Source organism: Seriola dumerili, unplaced genomic scaffold, assembly GCF_002260705.1.
Source record: "Seriola dumerili isolate Sdu_G_001 unplaced genomic scaffold, Sdu_1.0 BDQW01000149.1, whole genome shotgun sequence".
In the NCBI taxonomy this organism is placed as follows: domain Eukaryota; kingdom Metazoa; phylum Chordata; class Actinopteri; order Carangiformes; family Carangidae; genus Seriola; species Seriola dumerili.
In genome coordinates this window covers 3,185,290-3,210,195 of record NW_019174404.1, presented here as the reverse complement: position 1 = coordinate 3,210,195, position 24,906 = coordinate 3,185,290, and the positions used below count along the sequence as shown (strand labels likewise).

At 41.6% G+C, this 24,906-nt stretch overlaps 1 protein-coding gene across 1 annotated transcript; it reads left to right on the top strand.

The window, feature by feature from the left end:
- Positions 1–1,740: 1,740 nt before the first annotated feature.
- Positions 1,741–24,763, top strand: LOC111225386 (sphingosine-1-phosphate phosphatase 1-like). Its single transcript, XM_022750218.1, has 3 exons — positions 1,741–3,130; positions 13,813–13,902; positions 23,233–24,763. Exons 1-3 carry the CDS (start codon positions 2,213–2,215, stop codon positions 23,782–23,784), a joined length of 1,560 nt encoding a protein of 519 aa, XP_022605939.1. The 5' UTR covers positions 1,741–2,212; the 3' UTR covers positions 23,785–24,763.
- The last annotated feature ends 143 nt before the right edge of the window (positions 24,764–24,906 follow it).

Genomic DNA, 24,906 nt, shown 5'->3' with positions numbered 1-24,906 from the left:
TGTCCTTATATCTGCATGTAACTGCATTATAATGTATAACTTAGAATAGTAACTTATATACTTTAAATGCTTAATAGAGGGGGTTAAAGTACAGTGTTGCTGAAAAGGCAAATTAATTTTCTGTGGTGAAATGAGTCATACTTTTGCTTTTTTATGGTTAAAAAAAGAAAATTAAATCTCTTCTCATCCTCTTCTGCTCTCAGAAGTCACAATGTTTTTTTCTGCTACCAAATACTGTTTTTCTTAGTGAGTTTCAGCTATTTTGTTTTGTAAAAGCTGAATATCAAAGAGCAGAATGTCTTTAAATTGATATTATATTTCATATTTTCCTACTATCAGTCCTGATTAAAACAGCGCAGGGGACCATGTTTTGCTAAATTGTCAGAAGATATTTTATTATTTAATGCAGCACAATGTGTGCTTTATAAAGCTGACCAATCTGCTGTATAACAACGGTGATTAATGATTCATCCTTTTTTAGTGTCTCTTTCTGTATTTTGAGTGTTTGGTCTCTGTCCGGGAGTTTTGCTGAGTTGAAAAATGTGCATCTTGATAACAATCACTACAATTTAAAAAAAAAAACACAACAACAAACTGAAGGCAACTATTAAATAGAAGCTTGATATTTTAAAACAAGAATTTATATTTTGATGAAAATGCATATTCCATATTTAAGATTAACTATTTTGAAAAAGGGCCATTAAACTTTTTTTCAGGTGATTGATTATCAAATAAAATATGTAAGGTGACAATTTGTTTGTGTTTTGATGCATTATTGTGTAGCAGTTACAATAATTCTATCTATCTATCTATCTATCTATCTATCTATCTATCTATCTATCTATCTATCTATCTATCTATCTATCTATCTATCTATCTATCTATCTAATGTTTTGGTTGTTGTGCTACAGACCAAAATAAAAGGCTACAAACCGCCAAGCGCGAACACGTTACGTCATGACGTTTTCAGAACGTCTATACTGCGTGCGCGCCGGAACTACTGTTGCCTTCAAGTGCTCCCGCCAAAGACAAACTTTACGTAGTTGACTCCTAATGCACTCATAGCCTTGTCAAGTATTCACATTAAACAACCACCAACCTGGAAACAACATAATATCAATTAGTGACATGTTTGTATTATTGTGTACATTTCGATGTCTTCTTGCATTTCCGTGTTCAATAGTTTAAGCACATGATCTGAAAACATCTCCTACATGTGTGTTTAAGTAACATTTAATGTCATAAAACAAGACTGACACAGGGTCCCCACACAAGGAAGGACCACAATATGGAGGACGGACGATGAAATGTTACTAAAGTGAGAAGTATTAAAGTATAATCAGGAAAATTGACTTTAAGAAGTACTCAGTGCAGAAAATGGTCTCTGTGACTTGCGTATTAATTTAAAAGCAGGAATTTACTGCTTTAGTTGTTGGTGGACATAATAGCTAATAACGGTTTTATATAAGGCTACAACTAATGATTATTTTGTTAATGGATTAATCTGCTGATGGATCTATTCATTGTTTGGTTTGAAAAAAAAATCAGAAAATAGTCAGAAATACTGTCACAATTTCCTAGGGCCCAAAGTGACACCTTCACAATGCTTGTTTTGTTTTATAAAATAAAATAGTTACAATGAAAAGCAGCAAATCCTAACAACCATGAGAAATTACTTAATGAAATCTTATTTTGTAAAAGCAACTAAATCTATCAAATACATGGTGGGATAAAGTATTTACCTCTAAAGTGGAAATAGAAAGATTAATTCCTAAATTTCTGTCCGTTTAAACGTGACCAAACTTGGGGGCTGGACGAGGAGTTGCAACATTTCCGACAGCAATGAAAGGCAACATAGAAGGCGCGCTCCACTGACGGCTGCATAGACCTGTCAGTTACAGGAGACCACTCAGATAGTGGGGCACTGAACGCACCTGGACCGTGTGGAACAAGAACCGTCCAGTTCGGTTTCTCCGTTACCGTCCAACTGTAACAGTAGTTCTTCTCTTTTTTGAATAATACTACTCGTCGTCATAATAACTTGTTTCAGTTTAAAAACGACTCGGGATTCACTTCTGAGTGTCACTCTGCCATGATGCACGGGCTAGCCAGCTAACGTTAGCCGGAAAACTAGCATCCACTGTTTGGGGGAGAGTAGCGGTGTCCGAGCTCCTTTTCTCGGCTGTGTGTGGTTGACTAAACCGGATTAAACATGGGAGAAAGTAACTGGATCACGGAGCCGTTCCGATATCTCCAAGACCCCCACCTTGTCGCCCGCTTCCAGGACATTTGTGGGGTACGGGGGACGTTTTCGAGAACTGTTTGTGCTAGTAGTACAGCCACCACCAGCAGCGGCAGCATCAAGGAAGCGGACCGGACTCGCTCGCACAACAACGGGGCTTGCCATCATCACATCAACGGGGAAAATGAGAGTGACAATTTGGCCGTCATTGGAGCTGGTGAAGGGGAGACAGTACAAACGACAGCGGTGGGGGTTCGGAAGAGGATTACCGAGTCGAATGTTGTGATAACCCACGGGGAGGAAAGTGAAAATGCGCCCCAGAATGGGGCAGTGATGTCCGCAGCCACCGCCGGGGGAGAAACGGTTGGTGTGGGCAGGAGCAGTCGGAGCTTTGCCGGGGCTGCAGCCGCTGCTCAGGGCGGCAGCAGCGGAGCCGGGCTGGATTCTTCAGGGGCAACCGAGTCAGAGGGGAGCGAGAATGGCGGTGAAGTCCCGGGTCGCTCGCGGAGCAGCACGGTGAAACCCCTCCGCAGAAACTCTCTAACGGGCGACGCCGGGCAGGAGTTCCTGATCGAGAACCGCTTCTTGTACTATCTATTCACTTTCGGAACCGAGCTGGGCAACGAGCTCTTCTATATCACCTTCTTCCCCTTCGTCATCTGGAACCTGGACGCCTTCGTGGGCAGGAGGCTGATCATGGTCTGGGTCTGGGTCATGTATCTGGGACAGTGCACCAAGGATGTGATCGGCTGGCCACGACCCGCTTCACCGCCGGTGGTCAAAGTGGAGATGTTTTACAACTCGGAGTACAGCATGCCGTCCACACATGCTATGTCGGGCACAGCCATCCCCTTCTCCCTGTTCTTCATGACCTACGGCCGGTGGGAGGTACAGTAAATCCACCTTCATACACCAACTAGCTGGCACACTGGGGAAAATTTGAAGAAAGAGAAGTAGGCAGGAGATACTTCCCCCAGATTTCACAAAGGAGAGTGAGGAAGTTCCCCCCTGTGAAGTTTCACAACAATTGCCTCTATTTGCCTGTTCCTTTTGTTCATGGAGGTGAAATCCTAAATGTTCTCTTGAGAGCAGAATAAACAGTAAGCAGTGGGGTGAAACTTTGCAAGAACTTTCCTGCCTCCACAGAAACATTAGACGCATAACTGCACCCCTGAGAGCTGCACATACACCTGCTGCTGACCCTTTGCCTCCTTACAAGGCCTGTCCGTTATAACATAATGAAAAAAATATTAAGGCAGATTATCTATCTAATGTACACATAGAAATCATTCAGAGAAAACTTAATGAAATAATTGCTGCATATATTGTTAAAATACAAAACAGACCATCACAATATTTGGTAACACTTCATTTTACACTCTTTGATTTCCTAATAATTGTCAAGAATGTTTCCTGGAAAAAAACATAATTTCCTCCATCACCAGCTCCCTTAAAAGCCAACTTCATACAAATTCAATATTAATTTATTAGTGGAAATGCTCTTCATAGATGTTGGGTTTTATACTTGTTTGCAGACAAATTTGACATTTTTGCCTTTTCAACTGAGCTGCTGTACACTGACTAAAAGAGCTGTGGGCTGTTGCCTGCTAATTTTCATTATTACTCATTCTGTTGGATATTTTTTCAACTAACTAATGTTCAGTGAGTTTGCAAAATGTAGTGAAAAAATGTGCGGGCTGAAGATGACATCTTCAGTTGTCTTGTCAGCCTACATTTAAGGTCCCGGGTGATACCCAACAATGCAACTTGAATATAAAGATATATAGATATCTGATTGAGGATTTTTCTTCCAGACTTGGTGTAAGAAAATTATTTTTATTTCAGTATTTCCTGCAGAGATGTGCACATTTGCATCCACATTATTGCAGACAACAGCATCAGCCAAAAGGAGTGTTACCTTCACCCACTTGGCTTCTACTCCTATGCTCAATTGCACTGTGATATTAACTGATTTGATGTCAATCCTGTAATCTACTGGTATACAGGGCAGCCCATTTGTATATCTGCTCCCAATTCCACACCCACCACAACTGCCAACTCCTGATACACGATCACTGAGACTTTGTCAGTGTCCTGAAGCTTTGTCATTAACAATTAATGAGCGGTCGGCTCAGTGGATACAGTGACAGCATCCAGGGTGGCTGTGCAGCTCTATGAGCACATTTGTTGACTCTTTACTCCTTGTACTACACTGAAATCAAGCTCATTGTGGATACAACAAGACTAAGAGCCAATTTCATTACACAGCAAAAAAATTGTTTTTTAGTTGAAAAGACCAGATCAACAGAAAATTCAGCAACACTTTTGATAATTAATTGTCATCATTTAAGTCATATTTTAGGGCAAAAATCCCATTAATTCACTGGTTCCAGCTTCTCATATGTGAATGTTTGCTGGTTTTCATAGTCTTCTATAATAGAGTCAATGTCTTTGGGTTTTGGACAAACAAAAAATAATTTAAATATGTGAGCTTGGGCTTTGGGAAGCCTTCTGACACGTTATAGACCAAATGATTATTGATTAATCAAGAAAACAGTGAGCAGATGATTCAAAAAGATTTGTTGCCTTAATCCTCTGTACGGTGGCCTTTTTAGGACATCTTGGACTCAGCTTGTTGTGTTCAAGTGCATTTATCGATCTTAGTTTGGCTCCACCTTGTTCAACGTGATGGTATTTAGCATGCAGCATTCATAATTTTAGCATGTTAACCACTCGGTATGTGATATTTTGTACACTAACACGTGTGGCAAAAAGTTTAAACTTTCTCGACTTTGGTCAGTGAAAGCTCTTGGTGAAAGCTCGCTGTCAACCCTCTGTTTTCCAGCTGTGGAAGAGATCTGTTAAAGTGCATAGAAATGAGAAAAGATGGAATCGTCCCAAATTGCTGGAATAACATTCATGCAGGAATTTTGTTTTAACAAGCCATTCCCTGTTGTTCTTTGCTTCATCTCCTCCTATTCACACAGGAGGAACAACACTCCATTGTGTCCAGTCTGTTAAAGCTAACAGAAAGACTATGTAGTCCAGCTCCATTGTCTCTCTGTACATCCACACAGTGAGGAACATGAATAACAATTTGCAGGAAGTCCATTTGTTTCTTATAGAACTGAGGGACAAGGGAAAGTTGACCAAGTGGACGAGTTTGTCAGCTGAGCAGATATTTGCTCTTTGACCAGAGAAGTTCAGTCTAGCATGTGTGAAATGGATAAAAAAAATGTTTAAAAAAAGTCGATTATAACCATTTAAAGAACTGAAGTTCTACACAAGACTGCATGTTATAAATCTATGAGGTTAAATGGTAAAGATCAGCTAATTAAAAATAGAGCAGAGGAGCAGGATTGCTTCTAGACCTGCACAGAGAAATGTGCTTATGGTGTGAACAGCCAGGCTACTGCTCGCACGACACAGAGTCAGACTGTTATTAAACCTCAAAATAAAATAAACAAGCCAGGCCTACCTTAGTCCTCAGCAAAGTCCGGCTTGTCTACTGGATTTTATTCAGAGATAGCAACATAGCGACATGCTGTGGGATTAGTCTGGAGCGCAGTCTATTAACTGTGAGACCTGCGGTGGACAATACCCACTCAGATGGTACTGATGTCCCAGGATATTTTAACAGTTTAACTGATAGTACTGATTGGTCAAAATTCTTGTTATAGGTTAACAATTAAAAGGATGATTATGAACAACACAAGCCCTAACATTACCATACCCTAATAAATTACAAGAGCTTGTTTGGAAAGCGTCAAATATTTAGAGAGTTGACTCTGGTTAAAGAGTATTTTAGCCGCACCAGAGGTCAGAGCATTGACGTGGTGAGCAGAAATGAGAGTGAAGGGGTGAACAGGTCAGGCCGCTCTTTGTGTCTGTAGTCAACCCCATGTCCCTATTGCGTACTTTATTCTAACCATGTTTAAGTTTGTGGTGCACTCACACTGGTGAATCGAGTTTACTTAAAAACATCTCCAGAAACCACATACTGTGGTGTGCCTTTCTGTTTGCGCTGGAGAGACTCAGCGGTGTAGAAGCAGCAGATGTAGGCTGGTATTCTCATGGAGACTCTTCTGCACTTCTAGTTAAGTCACTGCCTTAAGTCAGTCCAGTTCCCATAATGCTTTGCCATGTTCTCCAGAACGTTGCTTGGCGTACAACAGTCCTTACTTTGGTGTGGCTGGCAAAAAAAACAAAGCCCAAGAGTTTTGAAATGTAAAATGTGTGGGCTCCCTGTTGTTTGAATCACAGCAGGCTAGAGCAGAGGTGGGATTGATTTACGACTCTCTGCCTCCCTGTCTATCTGTCAGCGGAGGACAAAAGAGAGCCGACCCCTGACCGTCGAGTGTGGGACTCCGAGATAAGACTGATTTAGTGTCTTTATCTCTCTCCTTTCTACTTACTGTCACAAAAGGTCTCTTTCTATTCAACCTAAATTTGAAAAGGCATACGGAGAGTGTAATGTTTCCCAAATGCTACTCTACACGGCTTGTTAAACACTGTGGATAAATCAATCTCTATTCAAGGTCCTGAAATACAAATAGCTGACCTGCTTGTGTGGAACACCATCTAAAATGTTGACCTCCATCTCACTTTCTGAATCTGATCCTCTCACATATTCATTTTGGTCTCAGATGTCACTCTTCAACTTTGCCCTAATTGGGATTTTAGGAAGTGCCGAGACCTGCAGGCAGCAGACAGAACTGTACCTTGTACCTGAGTTTTCTCCAGATGTATAAATCCTCCTTTAAGCTTTTTATTTCCCGTCATTGTACTTCATTTCATTTCATAACTGAAGTGTGTTTAACGGGAGGGAATGGCAGTGGATCACACTTCTGTCTTTTCTGAAGGCATTTTGGAAGGTCTTCCACAGTCATTTGCAGGTCACAAATCATGACCTGCACAGTGCTAAATTAACAAAATGTTCCTTTTTGTAGCTTCCAACTTGTTGTCATTGTCATCTATCTAACTGTCATCCTGCAGTGAAAGCACTTGGAAGCACCAGTACAGTTTATAGATTCAATAGATTTTGGTTTATGGTCTTCTTGCACAACACGTTAACACATTAGGTTTTTGTTTAACAGATTTATTAATGAACAAACTCTGGCTTCGTACCAAATTGATATGAAGTGTTTTTTTCTCACATGCAAGTTTCCTTTGCAGGAAAAACATTCAACTGACTTGACCACTAATACTATTTTAGCCTTGAAACAGCTCATACACGGGACAGATGCATTTTCTTTTTACCCCAATATTAATATAATATTACGCTTTTTGCTTCTATTTTTTATGCTGCTTCTATCTCGGTTGAGCACATTAAATGACCTCTGTGTATGATAATTTTCTTACGCAAATATATTTGCCTTGGCTTGCCTTGCCAACAGACAGTGAATAATTTAGTTTTCCTGAAAAACTTTGGCCTTAATGTCTGATCTGACTCACTGTTGTCATCATTTCCTCCATCTGTTGGTCGGATTCGTGATTCATTAAGAGCTGTCGTTTATCTCTGATTTGTCATCACTGTGGTGGAGAACCAAAAAAAAAAAAAAAAAAAAACCAAAAACAATAATAATAACTTGTACTTGTACTTTTACACAAGTCAGAACGCCAACACAAAGTCAAAATATAGCTGCTAGTCTACTTGTCTGTAGATGACGTAGACCGAGTATCGTGAGAATCAGATGAATCAGATTTGGGGTTAACGTTTGATTATTTGAAAATGGCTGAAAAAATTGATATTTTTAGAGCAGAGGACCATTAGAGCAAAGATGCGCAAGATTTCAGAGATCAAAATGGCAAAAGAATTTTGACTGTAGCACAAGCCGTTTTTGAGAAAATTGAACAAACATATACTTCATTTTCATAGCCCCGACACCCCCACACCCCTCTTCCTCGGCCACTGCCCATCTGAGCAAAGCAGGAATGTTTGGATTTGGATGGGCTGGCCTGCAGTCAGACAGTCCTCCTCCCATCCCACCGCCCTCGTCCAGCTCAGACAGTAACTCGAGCCAGATGTCTCTGTGGAAGATAATAGAAAGAGTGAACTAAGTGAGAAGATGAGGGACAGAAAAGAGCAGGCAGAGAGGAGACAGGAGCCAGGGAAAAGATATGAGAAGAGATTAGACAAGATGAGACTATTGGAAAGAGATGGAGAAAGAGCAGAAGAGAGAAGTGGTTTAGGGGCAAGGGGAGGGGTGAATGTACAAACATGAAGGGGAGAAAGAATGATATAAGAGCTAAAGAGGCCTGGAGAGGCAGAGACGAGAGGGTGTGAAAGAGGAGCAGAGGAATAGACTGATGGAAAAGACCAGATGAGGGAAAGATGCAGAAGAAACACAAGAACAGAGGAACTAATGTCTGAACAGTGTTTTTAACAAGAAGAGAACATCTGTTTCTTAACCAGAAAAGTAAAGAATAGTTATAGCTTTCTTTAAAGTCGTGTTACTACTACGTTGTCCAGTCAAGCGAGAGCAGAAAACATTATGGTAAACAGGCTTTGTGTGAGACTTCCTCCCTCGAGCAGGAACACTAGGTGGGAACACTACAGCTTTTCCTGCAGGCATGAATGAGCAGTATAGCATTTCCTAACTCCAACCATCAGTAGTACATTGTGTTTTCATTCAATTTGCAGATGGATATCAACCAAATATCTCCTCTGTTGCATTCAGGAGACGGAAAACGGCCTTTGCAATGTTTTTTTTTTTTTTTTTTCTCAAGAGCAGTTTTTTAAGAGCTGCACTTTTTTATTTTGCTAGCTCACATTCATGTGCAGAAATGAAATCCCAATGACTGTTGCAGCAGCTGTTTTATGTGTTCAGACGAAGCTTTGTTTGAACGTAGTAAAGGAGAGACACCATAGAAATGCATTACCATGTAGAGTTAACCCATGAAGATATAACTTAAAATCACAAGATAAAAACTAAATAATTAGAATAAATTGAGAAGATAATTGGCAGATTAATAATGAAATCTTTTGGTTTGTATGTCGGTTGAATCTTTTTGCCAATGTGCACATTTTTCCAGAGACGTTTGTTGGTGTTTTTATTATTTGTGACCATTATAATGTGTGGTAGAGCCATTTCCGAATATTGAAAAACAAAACTGTGCTGAAGTACAATTCTGAGGTATTTGTATTTTCCTTTACCTTACACTTTCTTTTATACTTGTGTGCTACTTAATACTCGTACCCCAACACTATGCAAAGTGATATATTGCACTGTAGTTACTAGTTATGACTTATTTACATCTTGGCAGTGTTGAAAATCAAACACAGCTCATCCTGGGAGCGTTGTGGTTTGGGTGTGTATGTATGTGCAGCATATGTCACGTTAGGGAGCAGAGAGCAAACCCTACTCTGAGGTTAACGGTCAATAAGCAGTGTGCGTAGAACCACAAGCCACACAAAAAACACACCATGTCCATAAAACTGTGCACGAGCCGACCGCCGCACCGCCGTGGTCACAGGCCTGAGGCCAGAGCAAGCATGCAAACACGGCCGTGGGACCCGGTGACACATGCTCTGTTTGCACACGGACAGAGAACACCGTGTGGACAAGATGTCCGCACACTGATTCCTCAGTGCGCCCTGCCTCCGACTCTCAGCCCGGTTTCCCAAACAGCGTTTATCTGAGCTAATCCACACACATAAAGACGCCTGTTTCCCAACTAAAATCTCCCTCTACACTGACCTCATTTTTGAAAGAGCTCTCAGAGTTTATAATTGACTCTTTCAAGTGCAGCCTGGTGGTTAGAGAGACACCTGTGGGAGAGTCTCACAGGAGTCCCTCTAAATGTAGCCTGTCAGTCACATATCTGATGCAGCAGCCTTTGAACAGGTGTTGTGCTTTGTGCTGCTGCCTTTGACTCTGGATCTAAATGGCTGAAATATAAATGTACTATTTTTGTGGAGATTGTAAAGAATAAAATGCATGTAAGTCTTAAACACCTACTGCTGGTTGACATCAGTTTTGGGTGATGTTTTAAAAAGGAAAAGTGGTTAAAAAAAAGTATTGGTGACACAAAATGCTTTTGCATGAAATTGGTCAAATGCTTAAAATATATGTGCCCTCTGACTTTCTTTGTTTGTTGCCTTGTCAGTCACTTAGTTAGTAAATTCATATTCCAGAACATGGAGCACTGTCTTTGTTTTTACCACACAGCACAAAAACACAATGTTTTTAGTTTTTTTTTGAGGACAGTCATAAAAACAAAACTCCTGGCTTGAAATACAAGATGGCTTAAAATACACAGATGCACTTATACAAAATCATAAGCCTTCTCAGGAACTGCAGCAAGATGCTTGGACACACTCAAGCCTAAGTTTTAAATATTATAGACCTCTACAGAAAGTCTGGAAAAATTCACTCATAGTCAAATATGTGAAAGAAGTGAATCAATTTAATTTATTTTTCCATTACACACAAGCTGTGAACTAAGCTCACACCTTTGGATAAATGCAGGCGTATTTTAGCTGTGGTTGGTGCATCTACAACACACCACTGGCAGGACGTACAAAACTGCCCCCCCACCCCTACTCCCTCTGAAGGCTGGAGGTCTGGGAGTCACAATGGTGGTGTGCCATGTAACTCTGGTGTGTGAGAGGAAATCTGAGCTATCTCAGCACACAGGAGCCACAATGGAGAGAACAAAGGGCTTTTAGCAAGTGTGCAAACCTCAGCAGCTCATCCTTTCATCTGTCACCTCTTTCAACTGAGCTGTCACTCATTTTCTTTTTTCTCCTCCTCTTTCTGTTCACACTGCAGACCTGCATGCAAAGTCCTGAACTGCTGCTCATATCCAGCAAATTGGTCAATACATAGAATAGTTTATCAACAGATTTTAATTGATGTTTATTCAAGCTTATGCCAAATTTTACCTTGTTCACTCTTCTTAATTTTCCGGTTCTTTTCGGTCCTAGAGCAGCTTCTTTGTTTTACGTGACCGTGGACTGAATGTTGTAGGGGTTTGTAGGGTTGATTGCATGAAACAAGCAATTTGAGGACTATGGTGGGCAGCTTTTTTTTTTGGTTTTGGGTTTTTAAATGGGCCCTGAAATGACTGATTCACCGTTTCTTTGTCAGTGTCATTATAAAATTCAGTGTTTCCACTGTCCACTACGTTCATTCAGTCATGGTGAGCTGCCTAATGATTTTTAGTGCTGAAAGCAAACCCTGGCTTTATGTTACTTTCCATGAAAATTCTTCCAGCTTTAGGGAGTTATACAGATGTTCATTTGGGAAAAATCTTTCTTCTGGTGATGGATCTGTACCTTGGTACTGACAGACAGCTTGAGTTGAGGCACAAGAATCGTTTCCAGGAAAGGAAATGTTGGATAGGCGCGTCCACAGTCGTACCCTCGTTCACCTCAGAATTGTTCAGTGACTTAGACGTTCCTCAGACACCCAGTAACTCAGAGTCATTCATTAAAAATTGCAACAGAAGAACGACAACAAGCAAAGCTGTTGTCAACTTAAGAGATATAACAACTCTTAACTTGACATTTCATTGACCAGGATCACAAATGAAAGAAAATAAATAAAAAGAAGAAATCGGCTAACATGAACAAACTGGCAGCTCAGTGCTGCATGTGTTGCTCTTGTTATCAGATTAGAGCTTTGGCAGGTACATTCTAAGTTTTTCACAAGCCTGTTTGTTCTATCCTGCAGACCTCTGATTTACACGTCCCTGCATCTTCAGTGTGCACATGGGAGTTTCAGTGGTGCTTGACTATGTTTTGATTCAAGTCTTTTTTCAATGTGACTTTCGTCCTTCTTTGGTTTCCCTTTGTTGCTGGCGATGATCAGCCGAGCTGCTGACACTTAAGATTCACTCGTTCATCGCAGCACCACATCATCTTGGCTTGACTGCACAACACTGAGTGTTTGAGTCAGACGTCACATGTCTCACGGCTCGGGATGTGATTTTGAGGCATATGCTCATGTGACTTGGGTGAAAACTGAGGAACAGTGACTCACTGCAGTTTTTTTTTTTTTGCAGTTTACACTGATTAGAAAAACAAATAATCTGAGTCACATGAGGGAAAAGAATCTGACTTTGACCACTTTAAGCTGAAGTGTGAACACAACCCCCAGCTTTCTGTTCCTCCGCCCTCTCTTTGCTGCAGGCCAAGTACATCTGATAAGGAAACAGCAGAATTGCTGAAATATTTATGAGGTCCTCTGAGTCCAGTACACATTAGCAGATTATCATACCCACTGCATCAACGCACCATTTTATCAAGGCTTTGTTACGAACTGCACACTCAACAAGCTGTAGCTGAGTGTCAACTCCAACACACCCAGTTATTTCATCATCATTTAAGGTCAAATTAATTAACATACCGCAGTTTGATAAGTTAGCTTTGATGCAGCGACTCATCAACAAGTAGACGTAGTTATTATATAATGCGAAACACAGTTACCTTCATGCTGATCACAGCAAAGAACAGAGGATACGTACAAAGCAGAGTCAACTTTATATGCATGTGAAGGAATGCGGCTTTAATTATTTTAAAAGAATTGTATGTCGAAAGGGACTTTGCTTCTGTTTATGTTCAGTGTTTCTCACCAATACATATTGGATGTATCCCTGAGGTGAAATAAAGGTGTTGAAAGCATTTATTTCCTCATAAAGAAAGTTAATTAAGCTTCATTTACTCAGGAAGTTTCACTGAGGCTACATCCACCTCAGCCCCTAAAACAGACTTTTGGAGATGCTGCTGGACCCGTTTTAGTTTGAAAACTTTGGGGTTGTGTTATAGTCTGGAAAGGCAAAAACTGAGACCTTTGGAAACGATGAGGTAGACACCCACAGTCACTCCCTGATTGAGTCTTATCAGCCTCGACTACCAGTGGTGAAAGCAACATGGATAATGAAATACAAGTGTTATTGACCTTGTTGTCTTTGCTAGAAGCTGTGCAGTTAAATTCTTCTCAATTTTAACTGCCTCTGCTGTTCCTCATTTGTAGTATTTTCTGCAACGAATCAACTACAGAGTAGACAATCTGCTTCCTGTTTACACTGGGGAAAAAAAACAGTTTTGCTAATCACATTCTTGTCATTATCAAGTAAAAACATCACACATTTGCTGCTCACAACTTCTCAAATATGTGGATTTATTTGCTTCTGTCCAGAGCTGCAGTGATTAGTTTGTTAATTGAGTAGCTGAAATAATGAATTAATTGTTTCAGTCGTGTTTCAAGCAAAAAAGCCAAACATTCTCTGGTTCCAGCTCCTCATGTGGATTTCCAGAGTTTCCCTGTTTTATGTGACAGTCAGTAAAATATCTCTGGGTTTAGGACTGTAAACCAGCTTTTTGAAGATGTCACTGTAGGCCCCCTGAAAGTTATCAATCAGTCAGAAAGAAACTGACAGAGTCACTCATATTGAAAGTCATTGTTGTTGTGTTCTGGTTTTTACTACCTCTCTCTCTTTAGGTTAAAGTTCTCATAAGTTAATCAGAGCTGCATCAGAGATGTTTGTCTTAATTATAACCAGACCCGACCGCTTTAATGTCCAGACAAAAAGAAATTTAAAATTGCCTCCTTTCCCCTCCACAGTACCCGTTCACACTGGGCTTCAGTCTGGCTCTCTGCTGGTGTCTGCTGGTCTGCGTCAGTCGAATCTACATGGGGATGCACTCAGTCCTGGTGAGTCTGATCTCTCTCTCTCTCTCTCTCTCTCTCTCTCACACACTCACACACACACACACATATGGTGCCAGCGTTGCTACTTGCAGCGCCAATGTAACGTCATTCTGTCTGTTTGAACATGATAGCTGACCCGTAGGAAACAGTATCTGACCAGCAGTCACTTCAGCTTCAGAACTGGGTCAGCGTCAGGTTCTGGTGTCAGCAGCACAATCACCAGTGTAACTACAGGACTACTACACACAGAACAGCTGCTTGTGTTTGTGACACCATTCATTCGTCTGAAAAGAATAGAAATGTGAAGAACAACAACTTTCCACCAGGCTGCTTCGACAGTTGAAAATAGATGCTCAACTGTGTATTTTCTGTGGCTGTCTCTTTTTTCAAAAAGTTGAATTTGAATGAATTTGAACCAACATGTAATTATTTGAGTTAATTCAAATGCAACCCATGAAGACTACTAGGCAACCGTTTTAGAGCACTTCCATTTTTCCAGTTGTTATTGAGTTACCAGCCGCCACAGCAGGGCTGGTAGTGTTTTTCATCTTGTGAGTCTGTGTCTGTGCCATCATGGCAAAATGTGGTCCAGGAGATAGTAATGCATCACAGGGTGTAGTAACACAGTTGATTCCAACATTGCCTTTGTACAGACAGTGGGTCTGTAACTCATCAACAATGGTTGCATCTGTTTTCAGGCTTTAATTTACTTCCACTGCTGCAGAGAAGCTGTGAGTTCACCAGTTTCCTGATCCTGAAAAAAAGAACTGTTTTACATGAAATTTAGATCATCACTTTGCCCCAGTTCCTGTGCCTCTTTATGTCACTTTCACTTCTGATCTGTTGTGGTTGTAGAGAAAAGCAGATGCTTTTACAAAGTCATCAAACAACCTTATCGTTAATTTTGGCATCTGCAGTGTGCAGTAGAAAGTACTTCCACACATCACATAACTGCAAAGTCCACAGTCCAATTCCCAGACAGGGACCTTTGTTGCATGTCACACAGTCAGTGTGTCAGTGCTCGTGTCAAATATATCAACCCAAGATTCACTCAGTGGGTTCCTCAGAGCTGTGAACGAGCTACTCCAGCTGGTGAAGACAGTAAGATGTGGTTAAGGGCTCGGATCTGAAGTTAGAATTATTGTGTCGCCCACTGTGATACTTATTGTGAACAATAATCTTAGTAAGTAATATTGCTTAACGGCCAAATAGCACTTGAATTAAAAACAGACAGGACATGGCTGAGAGCGATGTCTGCTTTGTTATGGCATCACAAAGTTACAGAAGTCCTGACGGCTCCTTATAAGGCTCAGTTTCTGAATACTGTGTGGCTGTGTGCATTTCTCTGTGGGCTGAGCGCTTTGATACGTTCACAGTATTAATATAAAACCTAGAACTGCTTTACGATTAAAAAAGACATGGAAATCTCACTTGTTACAATAAGGGGCCTTTAAAGATTTCATTCATACATGTTTTGTGGTGAATAAAAACTGTTTGCACTGAAGGTTTCAAATTTCCACATCACACGTGTTCCTCTTCCTGAGACGCTAGTTGTCACAAAATCCTGTTGGTATGGACAGGTGTTAAACTCAGATTTAAGGTGAGCACAGAGACACTTTGAATGTGACAATAAACTCCATCACTACATCATTCTGCACAGCAGCGCTCAAACATCACAGGGAAGTAACAGTCAGAAAAACACATTTCTGAGCGTAGTGGGACTTTAACATTTAAACTGAACCGTCCGTCTTTGTGGAGTTATTTGTATGGTGTGATCAGCAGACAGGCTATGAAACAGGAAACCTTTCCACCCATTGATTTTCAAGCAGGAGGTGGAATCTGAACTCAAATCTCCAAACAATGGTTTTCCTGCTTCAGACGTTAGAAATGTGGAGAAACCAACCCGAGTTTACTAACATCTGGCAGGTGTCTGCTTCTCATTTACACCCAGCGGGGGTTGTTGTTATTATTGGAGGACTGAGGATGATGATGATGAACTACTGTGTTTTTCTGTGCAGTGTAACAGCTGTACCCTAAAATTGCTCCACATTTTAGGTTTGTTATCTGGGTGCATTTTCATTCCGGGCATTTTAATCTGTGTACAGATCAAAGTTCATTCATGCTGCAGCGTTCACAGTTACAAGCGCCACATTACGCTCTGTCCTCACTTTGTTTGGAGTCGTCATCACGTCCCCAACGTGCTCAGGTCTGTATATGTCTCAGTGCGGATGTGTAGGTGGGTGAGACAGTTAAAAGCAGCATCTCACAGTTTCTTAGTGGAAACTGTTGAGGAATATCCGTGCCTGCAAAAACTTGCCCCAGCATCTTTCGTTGGCCTTTCTCACGTTAGTGGATTGTTTTGCCGACAGCAGGGCTCTGGCTAGATGAGATCACTGCTGTACAATACAGGTACTGTCATGAAAAACATAATCTAACACCACCGGGTGGGTGTGTTTACCTCAGGTTCCCCTACAGCAGTACAGTATTTCTCAATGTCTGCAAACCACCCACTGCATATGAGAGACTGACTGGGTCGTTAAAACACCAGAAAAAAGCAAAATATTCTGCAGAAAATTTTGAGTGTGGTCACTGAACAACCACAGTTTAACATGTAGGAAATGTTTTAGTTTTCTAACAAGTGCATCAATGAACCAACTGTTGTAAAGTAAAGAAGAAACAGTTTCCCTGCAGTTCTCCCACTGCCCTCAAATGAAAGTGGTCAGCAGCATTTAAATCCTCAGCAGCAAAAAAACAGACACATTTAGCAACTAACTAGTGAACATAGCCGAGCATTTAAACTCTAGCAGCAGCTACAGAGGCAGATGTTTCTCTCAGGAGTTGGTGGAGACCAAAAACAGAGCTAAAAGAGAGGGAATGATGGAGAGACACACGACTCCAAATGAAAATTAATTAATTTGCAGTTTTTAATGCTGTTTTTTTTTTCCCCAAATATAAATCTTATTCTTACAGACCCCCTGCAGTTCCTCCTCCAGACCTCTAGAAGTTTGTGGTTAAAGGGCTCTGAGTTTAGTTAGTTATTTTAAGGAAATAAATGTTCTGGCAAATAATTCAGTCACCGCAGAATCTTGTGTGGGTTTTTCTGTCCATGCTTCGGTCACATTAACCATGTATGTGCTAATTCCTCTCACCGGTAAATGATGTCAGTCTCTGTGCACTGTTGGGGTCGGGCTGTCTGTCGTCAGGGCAACGGTCTCCGTGGTCACGGCTGTGTCATAGTGACTGATTGATGATTGTGTGGGAGCAGCAGACGTTACAGCACGCTGGCCTCCCTCCCAGTTAAACTGTAGAAGGTAATTCCACATCAGAGGCTCTTCTTTAAGGGCTCTCTGTGGCTGCCCACAGGTGGTGTCACAGTCACGACCTCCACCTCAGGAACCACATGCACATCTGCCGGCCCACATTACTCTGCTCCATCTGTGACCATCCCAACAGAAAATAACATTCATATTCCCTCAGATAAACAAGACCTGACCCAGACAAACATTAAGATGATTAATTCAACAGTTAATTAGATTTATAATTCAAAGTGAGTAAATTATAGGACGCGGGTGTGAGTCATCCTGTTCCAAACATCTTCAGACTTGTCCTGGCCAATCAGATTCAAGTGCATCCGTAGCATTAACAATACCACAAATGTCTGTGAAAATCAGACGCCACAAATCCCCATCTCCCTTAATAGGCAACACTGGAGCCTGAGAGGGAGTTCGTTACTGTGATTATGGTTGTGACAGTGAGACGGCACTTAAGTCCTAATTAACTCAATAAATAACCAAGAGTAATGTTCCGTTTACATAACGGGTGTCTGTGCCATTCCCGGTAGGATCGCAAGACTTCACAAAGGGTCAAACAAGATCTTGATACAAGTTCCATTTCAGAACTGTTCCTAAACGGTGCAGGAGACATCTGATTACCCAGTTCATGTTTGTCTTTGTTATGCTTTTAAACACACCATCACACACAGTACCGTGCAGATGTTTTAGACACTAAAATAAAAGGGAAAAGTGAGGAAGCTTTCGAAAGTTAACTCCATACAAAGTGCAGCAAATAGAAAAAATCTGACTCCGTGATGTCAAGGCTCCAGACCATCTGCTATGGTTAAGATGTCTTAGATCTAACTTGGTGAACTTTGCAAAAACCCAGATTAAAAACGGTTTCAGCTCTACAAAGTATAACATCTTAAGTTCATCTCAAATCTAAATTATTTCCAGCTGTTAGAGCTGCAAAATGACTTTGGGGACATTTTGTTTTGGAGGATCTAGTGCTGCCCCGTTGAGTACATTGTTTACTAACAGCAAGGAGCATTTAAGAACCTGTTTCCTTCCCACAAAGCACTTTTACTATTTCTTCCTGTGACAGTTTGTACTCCAGATGTTCCGCCCTTGTCTCACTCAGCCCTTTCCTCTTCCTCCACTTGACCACTCATGGTTCTGTCAGATAGATAAAACCTTCTGTCTGTCATCAACAAACTCCTGCTGCTCCTCCTCGTACACATTTTTCCTCTCATTCGATCGCATGATGGATATAAACAATATCTATAACCATAGCAACAGCACATTACAGACCAGTTTACTTTCCACCGGCAACCAGTGATGTTAGTTTGTCTTGAAAATCCCTTAAACTTTCATCTTCCCTAAACTTTTCCCTTAAATAAGCACAAATAAGAAACCAGATTTTTCCAAACTGTTTTTCACTGTCCTATAGCTACATAATCTACATTTACTTCTTCCAACGCTTCAGTGAAACTATGTCATACTTGTGCTGGGTCAAATATTCAAGCCAGCAATATTACAACAGATGGGAAAATTTGACAAATCCATGTAAGTCGGACACATTTGGGATCTCTGGAAAATTTGGGATCTCTCTCTTGCTAGAGTTTAAATCGAAGTGCAGTGGGATGTGACAGTTAGTTATATGTGCTGGGCTTTACTTTTGAACCCTAGGCCTTTTTTTATTTATTTATTTTTTCTTGCCTTGATTGATTGAGTTAAGACTCCAAGAAGGAGGGGTGTGAACAGGAAGGTGTTGGGAGCATTAATCAGCCTCATGTTTTCTTTAACCAGCGCATTGTTTAAACAGTGATCTCAGAAACACAAAATTTAGGTCGAGACCTCAGACCTGGAGTTATGTGAGATGGATCGGTCCGTGGGTCGACATGCACAGAGCTCGTTTCCACCTGATAACACAGTCTGATGTCTGCAGTCGGGCCATGCGGGGACTGTTGTGTTTCAGGGAGTGGAGCTTGAACACGTGGGAAGCCATTAGCGGTCTGCTCTGCAAGGCCTGCCGGGCACTTAATGCGCTCTGGAAATCATCACGCCCAATGAAACTACTTCCTCCTCCTTTGTTCTGCAGGAAGAGCTCAGAGACAAAAAGCTGTTCTGCTGCTGATGAGTGTTGTTGACATCTGCAAACCTTTTGCCAGACTCCTAAATGAGCACTTTCCCTTTTGGTGTTTTTGGTGTTTTAGCTTGTATTGTAAAATAAGTTAAGTACAAATGAGAAGTACAGATGCCAGTATTTTTTGTTCACTATCCAAAACTAGTGTACAAAAAAATACACTACTTGGTTGGTGGGTACTGTCTAAAGTTGTTGCTCCCAACTCCTCTGCTGTATTTATGAAACAATGTTGGGATCGGGGGTTGTCACAGAATCTGAGGGTACGGTTGGTCAAAGCCCCTAAAATCTTGGTTTTCTAAATCTTAACTGTTTCTCTATAACACCAAATACATCTTATTTTTATGAATGTTATAATTTTGTCATGTGACAACTATGGATCGATTTTATTTTCAGCTGTACCCGCCCGCTTAAAAGAGCGTTAACTGCAAACAACATTAATCTCTCTTGAGAAAATTGGGTTCATGCAAAATCCAGTGTGTCATAGTACAAAGCTGATTGGCTTTTCAACAGATTATATTTTCCTCTTGAGGCAAATTTGTTATTTGTGATTGTGGCTAAAACAATCAGTCAGTAGATTGATCAACAGAAAATTGTCTATAATCAATTTAATATTTGTATAATCATATGAGTGATATTATGAACTAAAACCTTCACCTTCACTTTCATCTGCCAAATTTATGAGCCCAACAATGGATGGAGAAATAAATAATCATACAACACATTAATGAATAATGGAAATTATATTTAGTTGCAGCTCTAAGAAATAAAGTGTAAAGACTGTTATCAATCACCTCGCTGTATGTCCACAGCTCGTACACTTATTGAACTTGTACAGTCTTTTAATGGATGCTGATTGCAGGATCCATTAAGTGATTAAGTATCCAGATGAACAACAGATAGGAGTCACATTGGGTCAAGCTTTATGTACAGGACTATTAGTGGTTGTGTTTCCACTGAGGCCACACAGCCTGACAATATACACACTCATTTATTTTCATTGTAAGGCACTTTAGATAAAAGCTTCTCCCAAATGGCTGCGCGGTCCTTCAGGCCGCCGCGCCACCGGCTCCTGCTCCTTCTGGACATTTATAGATCAGGCGGGTCATTGTTTCAGAGCTCCCTCTACTTGTGTCAGTGGAGGAGAAAATTACAGGCGGCTGAGAGCTTTCACTCACTGTGTGTTTGTCATTAAGAGAAAGAGGGCTGATAAAAGTTTGCAGCGGCAGCAGTGATGAATGGCAGTAACCTTCTGAGGGGTTTCCTGTCCGTTACCTCGCCGTCGCCTTTAAACGGCCGTGCAGTAAAATGTGTCCTTGCAGTGTCGCCGTGTGCTGTCGGTTACTCTGCAAGGACACGAGTTCCTGCTGCGCTCATAGTTCAGCACGGGTTAATGACTGACTGTGAGATCAGGGCTTATATGGACCACAACATGTATTTAAGCAGCCAAATAGATATTTAAACTGTAACAGGATCTTGGTTTCCTGCCATTGTAGTCGTCCAAGTCGACTGACCTGCCAGGCTGGGCTGAAATGTCCCAGTGTTTGGCTGGTGGATGAGGTCTGGTGTAAATATACAGTAACCGTCATCGATTTCTTCTCCAGGGAAACTAGACACTGATTAGACGCCTGCTGTCAGACCCTGAAGCAAAGTAAACACTGTACACACCTAGGTCGGCCTGAGGAGGGACTATAAAGTGTTGATTTACACACTGCACCCCCACTGTGCACATTCACAACGACAACTTCCCCCTCAATATTTAATGTTATTAATATTCATGCAGGTTAATACAAGAACAGGCAAACCACCCTAAAAGACACACTAGAGATGGACTAGTCTGACTTCATCCATCTGATACCAGTTCTTTTTTCCTGTAATTTAAAATCTCCAAACCTGTGTGTGTGTGTGTGTGTGTGTGTGTGTGTGTGTGTGTGTGTGTGTGTGTGTGTGTGTGTGTGTGTGTGTGTGTGTGTGTGAGAGAGTGTGTGAGAGATCATTCTTTTGTGTAAAGTGAGATGATGCTATAACGTCGGTCAGCGAGTGATTCTACTCCTCTGCTCTTTTCTCAATCACATGTAGAGCTGATCTTTATGGTGGTTTTTAAGCGCTTAATATACAGTTAGCTCCTTTAGTCTTAGAGGAGTTCTTGGTCAGCTGTGACGTAAACACAGGGATATGTTTGAAAGGTTAAATCCACAGGTAATCAGTGCCAGAGCAGGAAGCCAACTCAGTTTGCTGCTCAGGTCAATAAATAAATGGTTGTGATGACATTTGTGTTTGTGTCTAGAGTTCATGGCCATGTTGTGCTCGCTGACTTCCTGTTTCCTGTCAGTAGTCCTTCCTTCATCCATCAGAAGGAAACGCACCAACAAATATTTATCTCAAGAGATTGTGACCTGATCCAGACCCTGAACTTTTGTCACATTGAAGTTTGTTTTATCTGGATTTGAACTTGACTCAGTGAAATGAAACCAGGGACTCAGCTGATTCAGTTTTAGACGGTTGTATTTGTTGTTTTTTTATCTTTTACCTTTTTTTATCCGATGCAGGATATTGTTCAATCAATCAATTAATCGTTCTTTATTTATTGTCTGCAAATGGTAAATTTGGTCGGAGGTTCGTTAGTATCTTGTTCTCACAGCATCCATACCATGTGCACGTTGTTACCTTTTGCACACAAGATCTTAGATTATCTTATCTTATCTAAGATGTTGTACGCATAAGGTATAATTGTCTTTGCACAAGACAAAACTTAACAATCCTTCAGGACCTCAAGGGCATCAGTCCATCCCAAAGCAAAGATAAGAACAAAAAAAGACAAAGAAGAATCCTGCAACAAACACAAGCCTCCTGGTCTGACTCAGGGTCAGAGGTTTGTGAGAACAACGGTGAAAAAAATGATGAGGACAGATGAGTGTGGGAGATAACGACACCTACATGAGACGCCTCAGAGCTGTAACCTGTTCAGTCACGTGTGTGTTCTCCCTCTCAGGATGTCGGAGGCTTTTCCTCCCAGCAGCCGTGTGTCCTACCCTTGAACAACCCCATGAACTCTTTGACTGTGTCTGAAGGCCACTCCCTTCTTCATGCACTCACTAATCCCTATGTAACGGACACTAAATGCTCAGTAGTGAGCAGTAAATGGAGACTTCAACACTTACTAATCATCATTTTCATTTAACGCCACTGACAGCTGTAGATTTGCTCAGCTCTTGACAAGTCTTAAAAAGCACTGAATTCATTTCCCGCTGCGATTGCAATATAAGTCACAATTTTTGTGGGAATGGCAACTTTGGCTTTGCAGTTTCGCTGAAAAAAAAAATCAAAAAATTATAATGGTGTGGTTTTATTTTGGGCTCTTGAACCAAACAAGCGTGTTCCCCTGTGTCTGGAGAATATGATTTGTAGGCCTGGACATCTCTGTGGCAACATAATGCTTCATTTATAACGGCATGTTGTGACACATTTTACCTTTTATTTAAATAACTGCAGCTCCTGTGATTTGGATATTGCGATTTCAATTAGTTTTCAATGAATTTGTCCAGTCCTAGAGGATATCAGGAAATCTGTCATTTCATTTACAAAAGTCTTGAATCTATTTTCTTGCCTTAGACAGTAACATTACTTAAAACAGTTTTATATGTGGTTGAAGGCTGTTGTGAAATGTTAAAGGTTTATAAACCACAAGTGAGACTGGTGCGACAGAGGAAGCAGCTTAATTCTTTTAATCACTGTCGCTAACGCTCATCCACTCACCTCGAGGTCAGTGGTTTGATTCCCGGCTTCTCCTGTCCTCAGGAAGAAACTGAGCCCAGCACCATGTGCGGTAGCTCACTGCCATCGGTGTGTAAATGTGGGATTAAGAATTGTTTTGAATAAAACCACTACAATCTTTGTTTCTCTGTTTGTTTTCTACAGGACGTGATGGTCGGCGTCCTGTACAGCGTCTTCATCCTGCTCTTCTTCCTCCCAGCCTTGGACAAGATCGACGGCTTCAACCTGACCTGCCGCTACGCCCCGCTCATCATCATCTCCCTCCACCTGGGCCTCGGCCTCTTCTCTTTCACCCTGGACACCTGGAGTACCTCGCGGGGCGACACCGCTCAGATCCTGGGCACGGGGGCCGGCGTGGCCCTGGCCTCCCACGTCAACAACTACCTGGGCCTGCTGCCTGACCCGACGCCAGACCAGCTCCCGTTCATCATGCCCGCCCTCAGCGTGGGTCTGGCGGGCACGGCCATGCTGCGGCTCGTCCTCGGCGTCCTGGTGCTGATGGCCACACGGGCGCTGATGAAGGCCATCACCATCCCGCTGGTGTGCCGGGTGTTCGGGGTGCCCAGCGGGGACGTGAGGAAGGCCAGGCAGCACATGGAGGTGGAGCTGCCCTACAGATACATCGTCTACGGGGCGGTGGGCTTCAACGTGCTCTTCCTGGTCCCGCTGCTCTTCAGCTACATGCAGCTCTCCTGACTGGATGTTAGCTCACAGTGACGTGACCCTCCAGATGTTCACCCAATGCTGTTATCAGATCAGTTTTGCTACTTCTTTGCATCCAAAACCACTTTCCTAACCAGAGGCAGCCGGTTTGGGACTGATGAGGGTGAATTAAAGCCTCAGCACTGATCTGCATGCTGCCTTTTTTATCTGTTTTCTAGTTGTTGTTTTTTTTCTCTCCTGTTTGCTCAGAGTAGCGCTCAGGATGGACGACACAGGAGCAGCTGATTACTTCCAACAGCTTCCCTGAGTTTGTCCTGATGGCCAGGAAATCTGGCGAGTGATATCTGTTCTGTTCTTTACATTTATTTAAAATCAAATCAGCTGGCTCCACCTGATCCCAGGAGACACTGTGGCGGCTCAACAGCAGCAGAGCCGAACATCCACTCCTCCTCTACCAGCCTAATTCATCTTAAAGCAAAACAAAACAAAAAAAAAACAAATTAACAGTGGCCTCCGGAAGACTACAAACGCCACTGATTGCTACTGATAGAAGACCTGTGTCTTATCATTTATATTTTTATTAATGCTATTATTATTATTATTAAGAGCTCAGACAAAGAACCATGAAGGTAAGAAGACTGAAAAACTTCCAGCATTTAAAAGCAACATTTCACAACAGTGCAGGGAATTCACAGAATGTTATTTTTACCAGATCAGAAGTGTAAAGTAGCTTCTTAAAAACATGATAGACAAATGGTCTAAATTGTCATTTAGTTTGAAACCCAAAGCAAGAAGCTGCAACCAGAGAAAGTTCAGAGTCTGATCGATGATCAGTATCAACAGCTCAGGTTCGTGTGTTCAAACTTTGTTTGGTTCTTCGTCTGAAAGCTTCTTAATATTAATATTTGATCCTTCCTCTCTTTTGTCTCACCTCTCAAAACAATAAGATCCCTGTGATTTTATAATTCCTTATTCTAATGTAGAAAGGTTCCTCTTCGTCCTTCCCCCCCCCCCCCCCGTGGAGTGGACGTCCCAGTGTTTGAAGTTAGTTTGTCTCCTCTTAAACTACAAGAGACAGATTTGTTCAGAAACGGGAATGGAGTCGTTTTCTGAGGTGTTTGATCGCACATGTACAGAGTTTTCTTTAAGGGCTCC

What these genes read in the sequence shown, in the direction of transcription:
- LOC111225386 (XM_022750218.1), top strand. Translation starts at nt 2,213, where the DNA reads ATGGGAGAAAGTAACTGGATCACGGAGCCGTTCCGATATCTCCAAGAC. An exon ending in TGACCTACGGCCGGTGGGAG is followed by an intron (nt 3,131 to 13,812) that starts GTACAGTAAATC and finishes TCCCCTCCACAG; the next exon opens with TACCCGTTCACACTGGGCTT. An exon ending in TGGGGATGCACTCAGTCCTG is followed by an intron (nt 13,903 to 23,232) that starts GTGAGTCTGATC and finishes TGTTTTCTACAG; the next exon opens with GACGTGATGGTCGGCGTCCT.